At 42.3% G+C, this 17,186-nt stretch overlaps 1 protein-coding gene across 1 annotated transcript; it reads right to left on the bottom strand.

Moving 5' to 3' along the window:
* Positions 1-1,830: 1,830 nt before the first annotated feature.
* On the bottom strand, positions 1,831-16,819 carry LOC137890112 (solute carrier family 12 member 8-like). The gene is made up of 14 exons (XM_068734213.1): positions 16,654-16,819; positions 15,828-15,968; positions 15,602-15,748; positions 14,215-14,406; positions 13,860-14,091; positions 8,528-8,641; positions 8,153-8,240; positions 7,865-7,952; positions 7,152-7,298; positions 4,153-4,783; positions 3,952-4,049; positions 3,746-3,863; positions 2,569-2,629; positions 1,831-2,286 (listed from the first exon to the last, which is right to left on the bottom strand). The coding sequence occupies exons 2-14, from the start codon at positions 15,960-15,962 to the stop codon at positions 2,118-2,120; spliced, it is 2,220 nt and encodes a 739-aa protein (XP_068590314.1). The 5' UTR covers positions 15,963-15,968; positions 16,654-16,819; the 3' UTR covers positions 1,831-2,117.
* Between the last annotated feature and the right edge of the window lie 367 nt (positions 16,820-17,186).

Raw genomic sequence — 17,186 nt, 5'->3', positions numbered from 1 at the left:
CTCATCAGTCATTACCATTAAACATTATACAATTAAAAATCATATCATCGAAATCAAAATCCTATTATTGAAACCGTATTAATACATTTTAAAGTCATACTTTTGAATTTCCGAGCCATTAAAATTAGTATTTTTAATTAATTTCTAACTGTATTTGTTTAGCTGGTGGGAAATAGCTTGAAATGGCAACAAGGTCAGTGCAGGATGACATTTGATTCTGCAGTATTTTAAACTTTCAAGGCAAAATAGTATCAATAATAATAAACAGTGTAAATGATTTATCCTTTCGACCCCTCTCAGTGACTAGCAAGAGCAGCACATCAGCCCTTCATTATGGTGGTGGGCTGTTATGATGAAGAATATTGACAATTTTACAATAGAGTGATGCAATCAGTGCAACACCCTATAATGATAAAAGTACAATCAGTGCATTTACATTACTGGAATATGAATCCCACTAGATTTAGCTGGCGTGAACTCCAGTTGCCTGCAATGTTCAGACCACTCGTGTGTTGAGTGTTTTCAAACTCATATATTTGAGTAATCGAGAGAGCAGTTGATGAGGAAATGAGGTATACGAGTATCTTTAGGCCTACAGATATGCCTGTTTGCAGGTTGCAGAGCTGATAACAAAATGCTAAGAGGAAGTGGTTTTTACAGCTTCGCTTGTTGAGCTACTAGAACAGTGACTCTTCTGAACCGTGCGACACAAACGCGTCACTCAAATAACACGACCTTATGTAACATACAGTCTATTCCGCATGTTTAAAAAATAAATAAAAAATGACTTATTCCTTCTGTTATAACTTAGAGCTATGAGCCGATCGGACGCTCTTCCTCATATTAAAAATAAATAAATAAATCACAGCCACCAGGATGCTGGCTGTGATTTTTAATAAACGGAGGGACTCGAGTGGTTCTCATTCATGGAGAAAACATCAATGTTGAATGATGCATTCAAACATGAATAGCGTGCTGTAGTTCAGAGTTAACCCACTTTGAAGCGTGCATCTTTGAATACGACATTAATTTGTCATCTGACACCACTAATCTGATTTTGATCAGATTTGAAGAATGCATCTTCGGTAATGTGGTCCAGCATTTAAACAGTTAGACAAACATTTACATTTCAGATTGGTCCGACTGTTGGTCTGATTATCAGTTTTGCTGCTTTATTTGTTGCTTTGTTTTTGTTTTCATGTAAATCACTCTAAGCTGGTTTTGTACAATATTGTGCTATATACACAATGACATTAAATAAAATTGATCCCATCGTTAATATATTTTATACAACATAACCACACTATCAGTCTATCTATCATTCTATCCATATATATATATATATAGATAGATAGATAGATAGATAGATAGATAGATAGATAGATAGATAGATAGATAGATAGATAGATAGATAGATAGATAGATAGATAGATAGATAGATAGATAGATAGATAGATAGATAGATAGATATATATATATATATATATATATATAGATATATATCCATATCCATATATATATCCATATATATATATATATATATATATAAAAAAAAGGGAATTTAGGAATAGGCTGATGATGCATCCTAAACTACAGTAAGTGACCGTTAACATAACATTTGTCTTTTAAGACACAGCTCTGTTTTTTTCTGTTTTCCTGTAAAACATTTTTAAACAAGTGAGATGTAGATGTTCTTCTCTGTTATTCTCACTGTCTTTGAATCAGAGGCCACCGATGTTATTTATAAATTAATGTCTAAGTCTAACAACTACAAAAAGCAAACTAACAACAACCTGGGATTTATTTCAGTGATCTGTGGACACGCAGAGGTGAACTAACATATTTTAATGAAACCTTTGTGCCACATGTACATAAGGTATTTAAGCCATATGAGCACCATAATGTCTGGACTATCTGGAAGTGACCCAGCAGTACAGTAATCTGACAACATGTTTTAACAAAGATTGTGTTACTTCAAAAGTTATATCATAATTTTCAGAAGAAAAAAAAAAAGATCTGAGCCACAGTATGTGTGTGCAGAATGAGGCCCACAGGGTTTGAGGCAGAACATGTGGTGTCAGGCTGACAGCTTGATGCAGAGGCAGTGTTTAAGTCAGTCAGTGGAGTGGCGGTTGCACCATCTTGTTGACCCTGATGAATGAGGATTGGTGGTGGCGGTGACGAGAGGCAAAGTCAGCATTTTCCTCTGTGAGCTGCTTGGTTTTCAGCCCGACCCCGAACAGAGAGGGGGTGACGACGATCTCGTCCCGAGGATATCCGTTCCTCCTGAAAGACGAAGAAATGGGTTCCAGGGGACAAGTGTGACATGGGAAACTACGAACTGAAAATCTTATCTGACATTCTATGACAAATACTAGAACCACTAGATAATGACAAGTATGACAAATTACTTTAGTTTCACTCTGTGTTTTATCAATGATCTGGATAGATAATTTAGCAAATAGGTTTCTATGATGAATGACATTTAAAATGTATTATTCATCCGTCACTTATTCCTATAAACTGATTCCCGATTGATCATTTTGTACCATAACAAACACACAATACCTGCAAATGCTATTCAATGTTGATTTGAGCCATGTGAAAAAGCTGAATCGAGCTGCAATACCTGCAAATGAATCAAAAACACAAACAGTCATGACTAGAACGCCACAAATAAAAGAAACTCCGTCGATATTTGACGTGTCAACAGTGCACAGAAGTGTAGTAACAGAGAAACACACAGCATCGCATCAACCACCTGTGGGACAAGTGTTCAACACTCGCAGATATTGTGCTCTGAAATGTAAATCAGACAGCTGAGGCACGCTGTACTGTGGGGAGTTTAATGAACAGGTGCTGGGTGTCCCATCTAAGACATCCTAAGCCTCAACAGCTGCCAGCCTGCCAGGCGAAAAGAGCACAAGTGAAAGTCCCACAAATGTGCCAGAGTACATTACCAGGTCACATCACACAACTGAGCAGGGGGTGACCAACTCTAACCGCTTCAAAAAGGGGTAAACTGCAAATCAAGAGGTCTGTAGTTGGACATAATGGGATGAAATGAATGATCTGATAACACAAAATAAATGCAGGAAGGAGGCAAGATTTAGCTTACATAAAAAGGAATTACTTGCGGACCACTCCCGTTATAAAAGGCCTACAATTAAACACGTTTATGGAATTACCTTGTAATCCTGCTACAAAAATAACACCATGCATAAAGAACATGTTTCCTCCTTTCAGCAGAGAGGAAACCAATCAAGTAAATATCAACACAGAGAATGTGTAATGAAATATGTTCATTAAAAAGCACTAAAAATGCAACGCATGAATAATGATCAACAACTTCCTGCTTACTAAGAAGGCCTTGAAATTCCAGAAGACTCCTCTCTGTGTTCAGGAGGATGGACCAGACGGAGGGACAACACGAAAACACAACAGCTATAGGCGCTAAGCTCAGTGCTGGCTGCAGTAAAACTTCATCCAAATGCATTTTATGTCCACAATGGAAATGGAAAACGCTGCAGAGGTGCAGGTGGTACATGTGAAACACAGAAACCACTCACTCGGTCCCATGTCATGTTAATACAGCATTCCATCAACGTTGGATTTTTTTCATTTGTAATGCATTATTCTTTTCACGTGGGACTTTCCTGTCGGAGTCGAGACATTTGGTCACCCTGACAGGACATCACCATGACGCTAAGTGCGTCTGAACAGGAAATGAAGTGATGGAAATCACCTATAGGTAGTCCAGGACTTGTTTTCCCGATGTAGAAGAAGAGCAGCAAGGCAAAGACTATGTTTGCTAGGGCATAAGCCCACTGAATGACAAACATAATCACAATGGAGCTCAATGCCTGAAAGAAACAAAAAGAATCATTAGATTATGTAAATATGATCTGAAATCAAATATCTACAATGTAGAGCATGACATGTGTAGCCTACCCCGATAAGAGCGGCCCAGTGGTTGCAGAACTTTGCATGCAATGAATCCTGGATGGGTTTGATCTCAAAGCTCTGGTGCTCGGCTTTACCTCCAACACCTGAGGGAGCCAATTAAAGGGTCAGGTTAATAAAAAAACAACAACTATCTTCTATAATCTCTTCTCCTGTCTAGTCTAGTGTTGGATGGTTGGAGCTGATCACCTGTGCTGTGACTGTGAGGGTCAGCAGATGAATCCTGCTCAGCATGGTTTACTTTTGAGCAGCATTCGACTTGTGGTTCTTCTCCAGCCGTGGGCTCCGTGTCTCCACACGGCACCTCAGCTTCCTCTCCTGAGAACCTCTTGCTGTTCTGGTCCAAACCAAAGCTGTCCATCAGCTTCTGCTTAGCAGTGACATTGGCCTTTGCGCCCTCGTATTGACTGCTCAGCTCTTGCGTGGAGGAGGTCTTCTCAGCCCCAGCGTCAACATTCGACACAGGGGGAAAGATCTGGTCCATGTCCTTGGTGAACTCCAACAGAGTGCCTTTACCCCGCGGACTCTCGCCTCCACTCCCGTAGCTCGGAGGATCGGCCTCAATCAGAGGCCTAGAGCTCTGCCTGGATGACCCACGCCGGTTTCTTTTGAGCGGGACGAGGGTCTCCTTCTTCTCCTTAGCCTGCAGCTGGAGGGTCATGGCCACGCTGAAGAAGGAGTAGTCGATGAAGCTATAGGTGAGCAGGAAGTTGATGGTGACGATGGGGGCCAGCACATTGACCTGACCGATGAAGATGAAGGCCAAGGTAAGCAGGCTGGTCAGGAAGATGGCTGCCACTGGAGTCTTGTTTGGGCCTTTCTGTTGAAGAGGGAGCTAGTGTCACAATATTGTTGTCTATTAAAAAACCTAAATATCCAAAACTGGTGATTATTATAACAAACAAAATACATCGTCACAAAGCTGAAATCAGACCTGCTTTTAATCAACTCATGACAAGTTGATGTTCTGGAGATTAGGTTTCACACGACGGTGGTACTGAGAATAAAATGCGTAAAGTCAACACAGCGAGGCTGGGACAAAGAAGATTGTCCCATTGTCCCGATTGAGATGCTGTAGCTTTGCAACCTTTTACCCAAATAAAAGCTCTGGACACCAAAAGGAGAAACAGCCATCGACGGGGAGCGATGAAATGAAACTAAACTTAAAGTTATATTCGTGCAATATAAAAAAAAAAAAAACAGTAGAAAGTTAGCAAACCACATGTTAACATAATTGCTAACCAGCTTGCTTTCACTGCCCAGGTCCTGTCACACAGTTTAAGGAGCACTGCTGTGCTGCCTGGCGGGCCTCCAGAGCACACAGCGGAGCTGGGCCCTGCCCGTCGCCCTTCCTGCGTTTGTTCTGAAGCTTTGATTTGGGCCAAGATGTCTAGGGCCTCATTCCAGCCCACTGAGAGAGGTCAGACACTGCTGCTGGGGTGGACGGGATCAGAACGTCGACGTGACTGTGTGTGTGTGTGTGTGTGTGTGTGTGTGTGTGTGTGTGTGTGTGTGTGTGTGTGTGTGTGTGTGTGTGTGTGTGTGTGTGTGTGTGTGTGTGCAGTTGTGCAGCAGCAGTGAGCCGTAACTCTTTGCTGTAATGCAGTCAGTCAAGTCACTTCTGTGAAGTGAAGTCGGCACTCTATAGTTAGGCGGTCCTGTCACTGTTTCCTGTTGAGTCCACCCACCGCACCGCCATGTGCATCCAGACTACACACACACTTATTAGCAGTCAAAGGAAGCACTCCGATCCATTACTTAAGTTTAAGTATGAATACTACCCTGTTAAAATACTCCAGTACACGCAAAAGTCCTGCACTGAAAATGTACAAGTATGCAAGTACAATCAAATGTAATTCATGTATTAAAAGTACTTGCTGCAGATAAAATATTACTCATGCATTAATGTAAAATCATGTTTTTTTTTAATTCTGATTCACATTTGGTTGAGTTGAAGCTAATTTTGAACTATTTCCTTTATAGATTAATCTGCTGGTTATTTTCTGGTTTTTGAAAATTCAGAAAATAGTGATGAATGCCACAATTAAACGGCATAAAGTGATACTTTCACAACGCTCGTTTGGTCCAAAAAAATAGTACAAATGTCAACATTTTTATAAATAAAAAAAAAATTATGGAAAAGCAGCAAATCTTCACAAGCTGGAACCATGAAATGTTGTGGTGTTTTTGATTGAAATAATATGAAATGATTACATTTTCATATGTTTTGTGTGCAAAAAAATTCTATTTTTTTAAAGTAACTAGTAGCTACAACTGTCAAATAATTGTAGTAGAGTAAAAAGTACAATATTTCCATCGAAATTGTAGTAAAGTAGAGGTATAAAGTGGCATGAGAATAAAATACTCAGGTACTGTCAAGTATCTCAAATTTGTACCCAAGTAGAGTACTTGAGTACATGTACTTGGTTACATTTCACAACTAAATATTAGGTCAGAATACAAATTATTGCAGGTAATCAGAGACAAAATTAGTACTACAAACATGTATAACATGACTCAAGTTAATGTGATTTACCTAATAGTTGATGATCAACTATTTAAAGATGTAGTTTAGTTACTTAGGTCAGAAACGAATCCTCTGCAGTCAGCATTTACCAACGTGTTTGACAAGTGATCATTTTAACTCTAAGTACCAGCGTTTCACTGAGCTTTTCACGGGTTGATGGTTCGACACAAGTCTTGATCAACAGAAGCAGATGTTGCTCAGTTGTCATGGAGGCAGAGTTGTCGACACGTGAGCTCAGAAGCCATTCATGATGTAATCCAAAAGTACTTTTAAGAACTTCTCATCCACGATGGATTAAAAGTTCAGCAAAATACAGTTGAAAACTCTGCAAAAAGTCAGTAAGTGCACCGATAGCGATTGTTTGGTCAAATTACTAAAAATAACTTTGATGCTATCGTTTAAAAAAACACGCAGGAATAAATCTTTCATGAGCTTTACAGCATGCTTCTGGGTCCTACTTATTTGGATCATGTCTTCACATGAAGAGCTTATAATGTTTACCATCATAGGAAGGTCTTACTTCATTTGGCTTGAGAGCAAATGACCATTCTGCATTCTGGTGCAGAAACACACACCCTCACCACATAATCTGTACACCGTGGTGAATCTAGCTCCTGTTGTTCAGCATACTGCTAATGTGCAGACGGCTCCATGCACCCACCCCTCTTCCCAGGAAGGCCAGCGCGGGGATGACCCTCTCCCGGGCGATGCACTGGAGGATCCTGGGTGCTCCGTACAGGCCGCCCATGCAGGAAGCCAGGGAGGAGATGTAGAGGCCCAGCAGAAAGAGGAAGCCCACCAAGGAGACCTGGAGGAAGAGGGAAAACAAACACAGGGTGGAAGAGGATGGGGTGTGGTTGAGCGCACACAACAGCTACACCCAGTTCAGTTCCGCTGCAGCCAGCACCTTATAAAAACAATGGGAGCTAACCACTGATGGAAGTCAAGGACCTTTTTTAGCAAAGAGTCGATGATTGGTTAAAGCAAAACGAAATATATTAATACGAGCGCGAGTTTGGCAGTAATACTACACTACTTGTACACTCTAGTTCACAATGTCATGTACGGCAGTGACAACAGGTCTGACCTCTAACCACCACAAACTGGAGCGCTGTACACAAATATACAAGATACACGTGGTTTTGAACAACGCTTTGAAGCAGTATTATGGAAAAGTGCACATCAAATGAACCCTAAGCCTTTAAATCAGCAACGGTTCCTACATCTCAAGACTGAGAACAGGCAGTCAGAACCTGAACTAACCACACCACATCAACAGAGTGAGCCATGATGGGGAATCCCCTCAACTCAACCCTTTCTGTGTTGAGCGGGCCGCTCTGACGGGGCAGCGTGGAAACAGAGACGGGGGTTTACCTTTTCTGCGATCAAGAAGTCATAGCGCAGAGCTTCTCTGGTGCAGATGGCCCCCAGAAGGAAGACAAAGACCAGATACAGGAACCACCTGTGGGTCACCAACAGCACACCGCTATTGCACTTTTACTGTAGTCGTTGTCCCGTGTACTTTATTGTGTAGTGTTACTATGTGGTGTTTTCTTATTTTACAATATTGTTAAGTGTGTGTGTGTGTGTGTGTGTGTGTGTGTGTGTGTGTGTGTGTGTGTGTGTGTGTGTGTGTGTGTGTTTGCTGGGATATCGTCATACGAGGTGAAGACAGCTGCCAGCGTTCCCACAGGGATGTTGTGTTCAGGCCGCTGAAGGTCTGAGCTCATGTTGAAGCCTGCCATAACCCCTACACACACACACACACACACACACACACACACACACACACACACACACACACACACACACACACACACACACACACACACACACACACACACACACACACACACACACACACACCACAGAAATGTACACAACATGCTGTACAATACAAAATGTATTTTTACGATGCATATGTAGCTGCAAGAAATGAAGAGTAGGGCTGAAGCGTTGACGGTTAACCTCACAGGGCAGATAAGGTGCTCTTAATCCGTACTGCACATGTGCCACGCAAACTACGAGCCTCCTCACCTGTAGCAGCGGGGAAGAAGACCCCAAAGACCGTGAAGAAGGTTTCTCCCGGGGTGTAATCTGGCATCGTGTTGCTGCTGAGCAGCCCGGCTGAATAACCAATGAAACCGTTTTCTGAGAGAGGAAACAACAACAACAAAGCACATTAGTTGTGAACCGTATGCCAGGATTACCAGCATTGTTTCACTGAGTAAATCAAAGTTCTGCTTCAAGAATAAGTTATAAAATCAACTTCTACTCCAAAAGGCTGTAACGCTCGAGTGCAGGCTGCTCGCTGAGTTTTTGCGCCACATTTCCTGGAGCTGCTGAGACTGACTGGATATGTAAACACATCACGTCTGCACCAGGGGACCTTTTCCCCCTGGAAATACCTGCAGTACCAGAAACCTATACTATAGGTTTGAAACACTGTATCAGTTATAGAGGTTTTCATTCTTTAAAAAAAAAAAAAAAAAAAGTAACAATACATGGAAGCTGGTGGGCAAAATAATATTCTTATTTAACTTTTGATATTCCTCCAAATATATATTAGAGCACTACCTTGGATGTCATGACTGCAATTAGAGACGTTGTGTCTTTTTTTTTTTTTTTTTTTTAACGACAGATGAAAGTAGGAGACTGCAGTCTAACGTCATGACAGCCGGTCCAGTCTAGGTCCGTTGGTTGAACGTGCAGGGAGGGGGGGGGGATTGTTCTGCATTGGTAAAGGGCCATTCAAACAACACAGTCTGAAGGACGGGCCTATGCTACAACACCGGACATTTCCCCCCCCCTCGGTTATCTTGCGATGGGAAAGAATGTGTTCTCTCAGATTAATGACATGTTTATCCAAAAGGAAGTCGCCACCCTTTTCAGAAGCTCGACAGCTTCCAAGTTTGAGCAAGGAATGAGAGCGAGCGAGAGAGGGAGACAGTGTGAGAGAAAAGAGAAAGAGAGAGAGAGAGACGATTTCTTTTTTTCTTCTTTTGTTTTTGACAAAAGCCCAAACCATGGAAGGCTGGATTGACATGTTACTCCAAAGTATGTTCTCCAGGATGGGAATTTAGGGAGGCTGAAAAAAAAAAAAAAAAAAAAAAAAAAAAAAACTGACATCAAATTGGAGTCGGTGCCCAAACTTTCGTTCACTCTGTGACCCTGCGAGACCGCCCTCTGTCCAAACAATCAGAATATAACAGAACCAGGGCAGTCGGTGTTCATGTCTGCAAGTTTTCCCATAGTGCATTCATCCCACCATGCTCCTCTATCAAAGGAACGCTCAGATGTACATGGCAGCCCCCTGACGTTTTGCACAGCGAGCCAGAAACGGTTATTCTTTGTATGCAAGTTACAATACAAACATTACACCTGCTGAACATCGGCATGTTGAAAAGTGAGCATGTCAGCATGCAGACGTTAACGTGAAGCTCTGAGCACTGCTGTGCAGCCCGGCTGATGCAAACTCAAGTCTCGACGGGTTGAAATCAACTGTAAAGTGAAGAGGGTGGACCTCAATCCCTCTGCTTTATGGACGCCTGTAGAGCAAACTATATTTTGGATAAAGATGTGGTGAAAGCATTCATATTACAGTGTTGTATTGTCTGAGGAACAAGTGTATGGGCAGAGTGGGGTTCCTTTCTGAACTCGGCATTCCTCTGATGCAGGCTGGAATGTGTAGTCAGATTACATGGAGGGTCTGAGGCCTCTCCCCCAGTCTGGCTGACCTCTTGCTCTCCCGCACTAACCAGTATGAACTAGCGGTGCACGGAGAACAGGGCAGGCTGTGATGTTACAGGAGGTGGGGAAGGTCCCACTGGGATGATTGAGAACTATATATTATGGTGTGGATCACAGGAAGAGATGATGTAGCGGTCTCTGGAGCAGCAGGCCTCAGATCTCAGTTCCGGCCTTCCCTCTTTGTCATTTTCCAAAAATGTGGGTGAGTCTGGTTAACACCCTAAACCCCAGACCCAAGCAGCACATTATGGCGTCCCGTTCTGTGGGGAATAGGCTTATATTAAAAAGGGATTGTGTAGGAGTGGCAGATTGTTTTGTGTCCGTGCGCCACAACCAGAAGGTTTTGCGGTTGAATTGTTTGGCTGAAGAGACAATATGCTGGCAGTGTTACTGACCAAACTAAATCATTTACTGCACAAAAAAAAAAAAAAAGACATGAAGTCCTCCTGTCAGGGAAGATAAAGCACCATTCTGAGCCGTCTTACAAGTCGCAATCAGTCACTTAACAGATCGTTAAGGCCGGGGAAATGAGGAAGCTAAGTGCGTCTACAGGTGAGAGTTCATCTACAGACGTAAAAACACCCTGAATCCTTCTACTCCTAATGCTAACAGAGCCGTCAGCGGGGCGCGTTGTACATGTTGAGATAGAGGCTGAGAGTGTGTGCTGACAGAATAAGGATGAGGTCAACTAGATAAATAGATTACAAATTCCAAAACTTTTTGGATTTTAACTGTAGATGCGCTTTACTGTTTGATTTGAACCAAAAAACCCAGTAATTCAGTCTTACCCTTCAAATATCTGTGTTGTTGGGGTTCAAAAGCCACTGAAACTACATCAAAATCAGGAGAATCTAATCACTGAAATCTAGCATAATAAAACAAATACATTATTATTATTATAATAATAAAACACATACTGATTGTTGCATATTCATCTTTGCAATACATACAAAATGAATTAGACTAGGACTGCAACGGTTATTTTCTTGAGTTGTGTGTAGTTTGTAATAAAACAAATATGTAAAAAAAAGATTTTCAGTTTACAATGATATAAAACAGAGACAAGCAGCTAAGTTAAAGAAGCTGGAACAAAAGACTGTATGGCCTTTGAAAAAATACCTGAAACCATTAATTTATTAATTGACAAATCATTAACTCAAAATGTTGCCATTTCAGAGCGTGAACACTGACGGTTAAATGTCCTGTTTTGTATTAAACACCCAGCAAACCGACAGCAAGCCAATATCCCATCATAGCTTCCATATAGTGGGCTATGTCACTTGGCTGACCTGACATGATTAGCTATGGCAGTTTCCGAAAGTGTGCATCGGGGATGAGATATCAAACTTTGACCACGTCCTCCTTTCCTTCGGGATGTGCCTCGGCGTTCACTCGGTGCAGACTAATCTGGGCTGTTTCAAACAAAGCTAGTGGACCTGCTGGTCCTCCGCCAACCATGAGGTCACCAGCACAACACACACATACAGAAGCTCTTAATTGGAAAAACCTGGGAGCAGCCATTATGGGTGGTTCTCCCAACAATTCTTCAGACCTGCAAAGTGGCCTCCGCCTACTATAATATGAAGAAGGTTGGAGGTTGGGAGTGGTGGACAAGTACAGGTTAGGGCAAGGTGGAATTAGAGTCCGTTTAGTTTGTTTGACACTGGGGTGTGAGAAGTTGTGAAGCGTAATCTTGTAAAAAAAAAAAAAAAAACTAGCCACAGCTAGACACAGGCACTATGAGTTCCTGCTGGTTTGCTGGGGGGGGGGGGGGGGGGGGGGAAGCAAACAATAGGACATTAGACTATGTGATTGACTGGATATGTATTTCTTATAGTGTATGTTTTTTTTTCTGTTTATGCAAGATGTAAGCTATTTTGACCCTTTTTATGTCCTGTTCACATAAAGACTGGAACACTTTTCTCCTCCCACTGGACAGGACGTTGACAATCAGTGAGAACAGGAAATGTGGGGAAGGACTTCCTGACTGCCAGCAAAAGAATACAATCTACTCCAAAAAAACGGCAACAATTCCTCACCACAAAATAATAAAAAAAAAAAGAATCTTCTCAGTAAACACGCTGCCAGTTCTCAGACTCGGCTTATTAAACCAGGAGAAAAACAGCATTTTACAGAAGTTTCTGACTAACCTAACCCGACCATGAGGGCAAAGGAAGACAAAAAACTAACAAAAGTTGGTAACGTCTGTATCAAAAAGGTTGTTGGTGTGACACCAGCCTCTTCATGGAGAGGTGGAGGTCGAGCCTCAGCAGAATGAGAGAGCAATACTGACAACAATAAGTAGTACTACAAAGTAGTACTACAGCTACCTCTACTGGCCTGATCAGGTCACAGATATTCACCACTCAGGTCTGTAGTTACCAAACCGTCTCAGTCCACATACTACTCCCCCCCCCCCCCCCCATTTTTATCAAGCAGGAACAATGGTGTGGAATCTACGAACAAAAGAAGCTCAGGTACAAGCAGGTTAAGCAAGTATAACGCTTAACTCAGATATGCTTTTTCATATGTTGGATTTGAATTATGAGGCTTTTCTTCCCTGTCAACAATCTGGTCATCTTGTGGTATTCATCTCATTTTGATTTTCTGAATAACTAAATCTCGTCTTTCTGGCATCGAAGCACTCTTGTTCATGAATCGTTTCCTAAAAAAAAAAAACACTCTTACTTACTCTTTTTATATTTGGTTATGGCAGGAAAAGCACATTAACTAACAATGTTAACGAGGGCTGCAGTCCAGCATTTACTGCAATTCACTGCAGCAATTAACGTATCAGTTACACCTGTGTTCCACACGTCAAATTGCGGGTTGTGTCGAAGTTGGTCATCTGTCATACTCAGAAATTCTGCCTTATGTAGTCACGCTTCAAAATCCTAAAAGTGGTGTTCATTTGGGAAGATTATGTTGCAGAACAACACGTGTAGATATCATAAACTTGTGTTTCTATTCTCTCTATTTTCTGCCGTATTCCAAAATACAAATAGAAAAATCCAAAAGGCTTTTTGTCGAGGGAACCAGTGCGATGCGTTTACAGAACGTCTGTGAACCGGATTATGTCCGGAGAGTTCACATCTTTACACTTTGTAGTTTTCATGGTTTCCACACAAGGCAGCGTTGTTTTTCTAACGTTCACAGAATGTTCGTGGGGCGTCGTTCTCCTCGGGTTAACGGAACGTTTGTGAAAAGTTGTTTTATTAATGTTTACAGAGTGCTTATGGGATCGCCAGGCGTGGGACATTGTTTATCCTATCCTTCGTGGGAAATTCGCGGGACGTTTTTTCGAGAATTCTCACGGGACGTTGTTTTACTAACGTTTCCAGAGAGGTCCCATTAATAGTATTTGTAGTTTACTTGGTTTCCACACAAAGCAGCAGAAACTACTGACTATGCAGCCAGTGCTTTAGAGGTGTATATCTTACACCAGCTCTCAACCCAAAAACGTATCCTCTCAATATAGTTTGTCCATCTTGTGGAGGCAGCGGTGACCCTTTCTCCGCAACTTCGTCCACCTCCTGGCGGTGGCTCTGCAGTATCGATCGGTCTCTCGAAGGCAGTCCTAACCCTTCACATGCAGTATATTCATGACCCCAAGCCCTACCTGGATCGAGGTGCGTGAAGGTGCCAACGACGAAGTCCAGCGTGGAGACGGCCAGCACAGCCAGCAGCAGCAGCTGGAGTCGGACGATCCACTTCACACCGGCCAGGTTGATTCCAAGCAGTGCCAGCAGCACCGCTGCAGACATGCCACGCACCGCCCACTGGCTCTGCAGGCCCAGCAGCTCCGCCACCGACTCTGAGAAACCCGTGAGGTACATGGCTCCAGCTACGCACTGCAAGGTGGGAGGCAGCATGAGAGGGGCGACAGCAGAAGAAAAAGGTAAAAAGGCGACGCGTGGATCGTCCTCCAAAATCAACCACTGACGTCGAACTGAAAGTCTGGATTGGTTACTCGCCTGTCCGAACACGTAAAGCAGGCCCACGGTGCCCCCGACCCTGCCACCCAGGACGATGGAGATCATGGAGTAGATTCCGCCACTCCCGACGCCACAGTGGTCACACACCCCAATCCCCGACATCACCGTCACTAAAGCAACCAGCACCACCAAGGAGACGAGGAACATCCCGAGCAGCACGCCTGTGTTCCCCTGGAGGATGACGACGGGAGACAACGTGACACAAAATGGAAATAGCATATTTTATTAGAACATTTTTACTCCGATCTTAATGTTTTTTTACTGCTACGAATCCCCATAATTCTATTTGATTCTATTTGGTGAAATCAGGCCCATTAAACCAGGGAAAACATTCAACGTTTTTAACAAGTGATAAGGAAGCAAGTGATTAGATGCTTCTCACTTTCACTCAAGAAATCCCATCTCCCACATGGCCAACTATATGTTTTAGCTGTCAAGTTTTACCCAAACGAATTTACCAATTAAGATCACAGGGTCTTTGTAGCCGTGTCCTGCGATGACACAAGCCCATTAAATTGTTTGGGATCAACTGACGGGGTGACACATGCTTAGTGATGGTTGCAGATAAAAAGAAAAATGAACAGAACTTGAAAGAGATGGTGTGTGAAGCACACCAGACATGAGGCTATAGAGAGGGGAAAAAAACCCATAATATAAAGTAATTTCTGTGTCATTAATCTGCAAAGTCTTAGAACCAGTTAAACATGGATGTTTGACATTATCCATATATAAAGCACCAGTTTGCAAATGGTCACTTGAGACTCGAGTCTACACGGTTATCATTCTAATGCATCTGCTCATACGCGGTCCGCTTTATAATGACAACCGTGAGACACCAGTCTCAATGATAGAGAGTTTGCTTTATTGGTGAGTCGGTGGGTTGTGCGCATAGACTGTAGGTTGTGTGTCCCGATGGGAACCTTCAACACCCAAACATTGTAAATTGTGATTAGTGTGAGAAAGTAAATATTTCTTTGCTCTTTAAAACTGCAGATGAGCGTAACATTCAAGCACACTTTACACTATATAGGCACTTTCAACTGCATTCTCACATATATTGAAATAATAAATACAAAACATCTGCAAAGATTTCTACAGCACCTAGCTGACCAAGAGGATCTCCATCACTAGATGTAGCTCTAGGAACCTTCAGCATGCGTTGACGCACACAGAGGAATCATAGATTTTGGTTAAGATTTAGATTGATTTGAATCTTTACGGTCTGTTATTTTGTCTCTTTAATAAAGACATTTCTTCTTTTGTATTTCTTCTCCATTAACGCACATTAAGACGAATGCACGCATAGTAAGACTGCAGTCTTTCCGTCACTGTCACTTAAAGAGAAAGCAACACGGTGCATACTGACCACCAGGTAGCCGGTACGCAAGAACAGCACCACACCAAAGATGTTGATCATGCAGGTGGTGAAAACTCCATCCCAGGTACCAAAGAGCACCGGCTCCCACACAAACAGTTTGATCCTCCACCACGGCCGGCGAGACTGCTGGAAGCCCTGATCAAAGACAGTAAAAACTACAGGCTGATATTTGGACACCAACAAGTCATCATCACGTTCATTTTGAGGACACTACCTGTGCATCTTCATGAAACAAATCATGGACATGTGTGGTCGTGTTGGTGTCAGCAACTCTCCCCTTCAACAGCGCTGACACGTCTCCCTTCTTGTCACAGGTGTGCACAGTCCAACCGATTGGCAGGGTTTCCATTACAACCTACGAATGTAAACAGTAGTGTCACACTTCCACAGGTGGGCCTATGTGCTCAGAGTTGATCATAGATTGAATGTTAAAAAAAAAAAAAAAAGCAACATGAAGAAATTCAGTTTAGGATTTGAAAATCATCAGCAAGTGACCACATTTCAGGTAGGATTAGATGAGTTTGTGTTGAAACGGAACAGTTTTGGTTCCGCCTATCCCGGTTAAACAGCAACAGGTGCAGCGCGAGACACCCGGATGCAGCAGGGTGCGCTTCTAAAGCTGCGGCTGCAGAGACGTCATTAATGAGCCAGGTTACTAGCTGCTAACTAACAAAATAAATAAATCAGTCGAGACAGGCAGCATTCACTAACGAGCATCAAACAACAATGAACAGATTTCTACAATTGTTTTACATAATTGTTTAGCTATAAATCAACTGTTTTGTCACTCTCCTGTTAAAAAAAAGTTGGTCACTAGTTTGCCAAACCTAATTAACAAACTTTTCAATTTGATGTTTCCAGGTGGCAAAAGTAAAAAATGCTCCAGTAACGACTCTGACTTACTGTCATTCACTCTTAAACGAGGCAATAAGCAAACCGGCACCTTAATAAAATTTCTTTTTTTCCTAAATTGACAAAACAAATTGGCAAAAAAGTAACCTAGCAGGCTCAACTCAACAGTTGGCGAACGTTAAACCTACCTTTCAAAGAGTCCCGTGTCATTCCATGTTGAGAAAATAAATACATAAAGAGGAATAGTCGGCTATGAAAAAGACAAAATCACTTCATTGTTCCCCAAAATGACTCCAGTCCGCATGAACGACTCTCCCGGCTCCTCCTGCCGTTGACAACATGTTCAACGAAAACGTCCGCAGCCCGCAGGTAACGCACAGACCTTTGCAGGGTGTGTTGCGGCTTTGCACCAGGATCCTGTGTTAGCTTTGGCAAGCCCTTCGGTATGTTGACTAATCATTAAAGCGGAGCAATGCACGTAGCACTCTTATCTTTTTTTATTTGTGGAATTATTCCCTAAAACTTGATGGGACTCCAGCTTCTGGGAAAGAAGATTGTGTTTTGGGCCATGAGGTTGTTTGTAGGCCTACATTAGGATGTTCTCTGCAAGTCTACAATCACAAATAACACAGACAACACATCCTGAACGTCTATTTGTGGATTAAAAAAATATATAAAATGTATCTAAAAAGTGTAGCGAGTGGTAGAAATAACGTCTTTG

This window comes from Cebidichthys violaceus, unplaced genomic scaffold (genome assembly GCF_023349555.1).
Source record: "Cebidichthys violaceus isolate CVI_PGR_0920_01 unplaced genomic scaffold, fCebVio1.0.p SCAF_61, whole genome shotgun sequence".
In the NCBI taxonomy this organism is placed as follows: domain Eukaryota; kingdom Metazoa; phylum Chordata; class Actinopteri; order Perciformes; family Stichaeidae; genus Cebidichthys; species Cebidichthys violaceus.
The sequence above is the reverse complement of the archived record's forward strand: the minus strand, read 5'-3'. Positions and strand labels throughout refer to the sequence as shown.

What these genes read in the sequence shown, in the direction of transcription:
- LOC137890112 (XM_068734213.1), bottom strand. Translation starts at nt 15,962, where the DNA reads ATGGAAACCCTGCCAATCGGTTGGACTGTGCACACCTGTGACAAGAAG. An exon ending in TGCTTTACGTGTTCGGACAG is followed by an intron (nt 14,092 to 14,214) that starts GCGAGTAACCAA and finishes CCCACCTTGCAG; the next exon opens with TGCGTAGCTGGAGCCATGTA. An exon ending in CTGGCAGCTGTCTTCACCTC is followed by an intron (nt 7,953 to 8,152) that starts GTATGACGATAT and finishes GGTGACCCACAG; the next exon opens with GTGGTTCCTGTATCTGGTCT.